At 44.2% G+C, this 3,518-nt stretch overlaps 1 protein-coding gene across 1 annotated transcript; it reads left to right on the forward strand.

Moving 5' to 3' along the window:
- Positions 1–1,640: 1,640 nt before the first annotated feature.
- LOC136638692 (olfactory receptor 1L4-like) lies at positions 1,641–2,823 on the forward strand. Its single transcript, XM_066612726.1, has 2 exons — positions 1,641–2,567; positions 2,755–2,823. Exons 1-2 carry the CDS (start codon positions 1,641–1,643, stop codon positions 2,821–2,823), a joined length of 996 nt encoding a protein of 331 aa, XP_066468823.1.
- The last annotated feature ends 695 nt before the right edge of the window (positions 2,824–3,518 follow it).

Consider the following 3,518-nt stretch of genomic DNA (forward strand, 5'->3'; position numbering starts at 1 on the left):
CCCAAAGGCAAAGGAAGTGCATTATTACATCTTCCTTGTTAATGAGCAGTAGTGAGACAGCACATCACTGTATCTTCTCCTCAGATACTTAACACCAAGAGAGTTTACCACACCGGTCACTTGGGAGTGTTTAGCAATAAAACGCTACAATTTCTATTGCTTTGAACGCTCCAGCCATGCTGAGGACTCTACTAAGAGGTTGGAATGCTCAGCACATCTCAACCTGCAACTGGAAGATTGGTTGAAGTCATGACAGCTGTAAGTTTGATGGGTCTGATAGCTTTTAATATGAATAGGAGGGAACCAACGGGAAAGGATAGGGTTAGAAAAGATAAAATTATTTCCTTCTAGAATATTTCCCATGACTATTTCCATTCTACTAGTGCCAGTTCCTCTTCCCAATGATACTGAATGTAGTATGTGAACAATTTGGTTGTGTTAACCAGGGCATGCTAACTCACATTTAGGTATTTGTTGCCAATCACTGGTATTTAATTTCAGAAATTCGCAACAGAGAGTTTATGTTGCTGGGAAGGAAGCAACAAAAGCATCACAACAAACCAGCCCCCCAGAGTCACTGGCTTGCTTAGCTGAATGGCGCAAAGAGTTTGTGTTGGATTTCAATACATGGATATGAAGTGGCTACTGCCTCAATCTTTCTACACTTAAATGACCATTTAAAGACTGAGGGCGCAATCCTAACCCACTTTCCAGCACCGACACAAGGGCAGTGCAACCTATGGGTAAGGGAACAAACATCGCCATACCTTGAGGAGTCCTCCATGACTGCCCCCCAACTGCAGGATGCAGCACATGCCCCACTATCTTCCCGCCATGCCAGTGCTGGAAAGTGGGTTAGGATTGGACCCTAAAACATTTATTGTGGCCTAAATTTCCGTGGATTATAGCCCACTTTATCTCCATGCATCAAAGTGGACTCTGTCCAATGAAAGTTTGCACTGCCTGCTATGTATTTGTTAGTATTTAAATTACAGAAATTTGCAGTAGAGAGGTTTGCATCACTGGGAAGGGAGCAACAAGAGAATCACCATAGATCATCCTCCTTAGACCAGGAATTAATTCTATAATGGCTGGGTTTAGCTCAGCAATGTTCAACCCGTGTACTGGGGCAGACCAGTGTGCTTTCCAGAGAAACAACATCTCTCCCCACAACCTACCTCTTATGCAAACTTCTACACTGTTATTCACTTAAATTGTATCCCCCATCTTATTCCCCCTTGCTCCAAATGTCCAAACTATGTAACATCTCAAATATCAGACTCATAAGAAAAAAACTGTTACAGCCCAATCCTATGCATGTCTACTCAGAAGTAAGTCTCACTGTATTCAATGGGGCCTACCCCCAGGAAAGTATGGATAGGATTGTCACCGTAGTTGGCCAAATTTTGGTCACAGAACCAAATTGTATGAATCAGCATATTTCACTGGGTGTCGAGATGTTTGGTTTTCATGGCTTAGTCTTGAAGGAGTTTGGTACAAAGTAAACACCAATCTACTTAAGCTAAAGGCAGGCCACTGACTGTGCCTCTGTTCATCATTGCAGGTGCATGAAGCACAGTGGCTCAGATATTGCAGTCCTGGTGCCTGAAGGTGACTAGAGTCCCCCCTTAACTCTACCCATGGATGTGCAGCACAATCAAACCATTGCCTCTGAGTTCATTTTGTTGGGCCTCACCGATAGCCCTGAGCTGCGGACACCCCTCTTTGTTTTGTTTCTGGCCCTTTATGTGCTCGCAGTTACAGGGAATATTCTCACTGCAGCAGCAATCCAGTCTGATGCCCAGCTGTCCCAAACCCCCATGTATTTCTTCCTTACTTGTTTGTCACTGGTAGATGTGGGCCTTACCTCAGCCATTGTTCCCACAATGCTTCTGAGCTTGCTTGGTGGGCAAGGAGAAACGGGTTTCATTTCCTACAGTGGTTGTCTTACCCAGCTGTATTTCTTTGTGGCCTTAGCAAACACTGATAGCTATTTGTTGGCAGCAATGGCCGTAGACCGTTACGTGGCCATCTGTAACCCTCTCCAGTACACCAAAGTTATGAACCACCGTCTGTGCCTGCTGCTGTTGGCTGGATCTTGCTCAATTTCCCATTTGCACTCCCTCCTCCAGACCATGCTCATCTCCCGTCTTACATTTGCTGCTTCAGCCAACAGGGTCCCCCATTTCTTCTGTGATATTCAGCCCTTACTGAAACTCTCATGCTCTGACACCAGCATAAATGAGCTTGTGGGTATGACAGAAGCATTGGCTGTCGTCATTACGCCTTTCATGTGCGTGGTGATTTCTTATGTTCGCATCCTGGCAACGGTGCTGAAGGTGTCTTCAGCCCAAGGCAAATGCAAAGCATTCTCCACCTGTGGCTCTCACCTGACCGTGGTCACCCTCTTCTATGGCAGCGTAATCTGGGTTTACTTCCGCCCCTTGTCCAGCTACACAGCCGTCAAGGACAGGGTGGCGGCTGTTATGTACACAATTCTTACCCCAATGCTCAATCCCTTCATTTACAGCCTGAGAAATGCAGACCTACAGGGTGCCCTCAGGAAGGTGGTGTGTCAAAAGAGAAATTAGGCTGGGAAGATGGAATGGTGGTCAGAGAAATAGTGGAGAGAATGAAAGAAGAGAAGAGAGTATTCATATGCATTTTGTTTCTGGTGGACTCACTATTCTTCTGAAACCATACTGAAAGGCCCCTTGCAATGGATTCCTCATGTTTTTATTTACATGCTTTCAGATAGTCCGAAAACTATGCTCTGTTGTACTCTCCCTCACACTAGCTGCTCCTACTGGAAATGTAGCCTGAGAGAATTGAAACTTGGGCTTCACCATCTCCAGGAAGCCGAACTGTTTTATATTCATCTTTAGCTGGAGATGCTCACTGGCAACAGGAAAGAGTCATAATTGCTTTCTGGGTTACTTTCTTTTGCTTTGTCATCTTATGTATAACCATATACATTGGTGATTAATGGAGGAAAGGATTCCATTGACAGTTTCCAATGACAGCTGCCATTTTGTAGTGTGATTTTTATATTTCGCTACAGTCATGACCTTATCATCTATGATTTGTTTTATTATTCTTTGTTTTTCTCTGTTGTAAGCTACTTTGAGGGCTATGTTGTAGAAAAACAGGATATAAGTGCTATAAATAAAGAAAACACTGGATTCCAGTTGTAAGCACCAACATGTCACAGGACATCTCTAATTGGGCAAATATCCATTGAAGATGCTTTGGTATGAGTAGTAAACTAGCAACTCAGAGAGTTCAACTACCAGCCCCTGGAAGCATCAAGCTTGCTCATCTGCATGAGGTTCTGAGAAGGTTGGATTTTCAAATGGAACCGACCTTTGGAGATGACCTGTTTCTCCCGAGGACTGCTTATGAGAGAGGCTTTAACCTAAGGAGCAGCTTTGGATACTGAGGGATACCGTAATCCATTTGTCCAGCATAGAGATATCTTTTTACAGAAGCTAGTAGAACTGCTGTCATCTGTGGAGAAC

Source organism: Tiliqua scincoides, chromosome 2, assembly GCF_035046505.1.
Source record: "Tiliqua scincoides isolate rTilSci1 chromosome 2, rTilSci1.hap2, whole genome shotgun sequence".
Taxonomy (NCBI): Eukaryota; Metazoa; Chordata; class Lepidosauria; order Squamata; family Scincidae; genus Tiliqua; species Tiliqua scincoides.

Excerpts from the sequence above, each read along its gene's own strand:
- LOC136638692 (XM_066612726.1), top strand. The coding sequence starts at position 1,641 with ATGGATGTGCAGCACAATCAAACCATTGCCTCTGAGTTCATTTTGTTG. Across the intron at positions 2,568-2,754 it reads TACAGGGTGCCCTCAGGAAG|ATAGTCCGAAAACTATGCTC; the intron begins GTGGTGTGTCAA and ends ACATGCTTTCAG.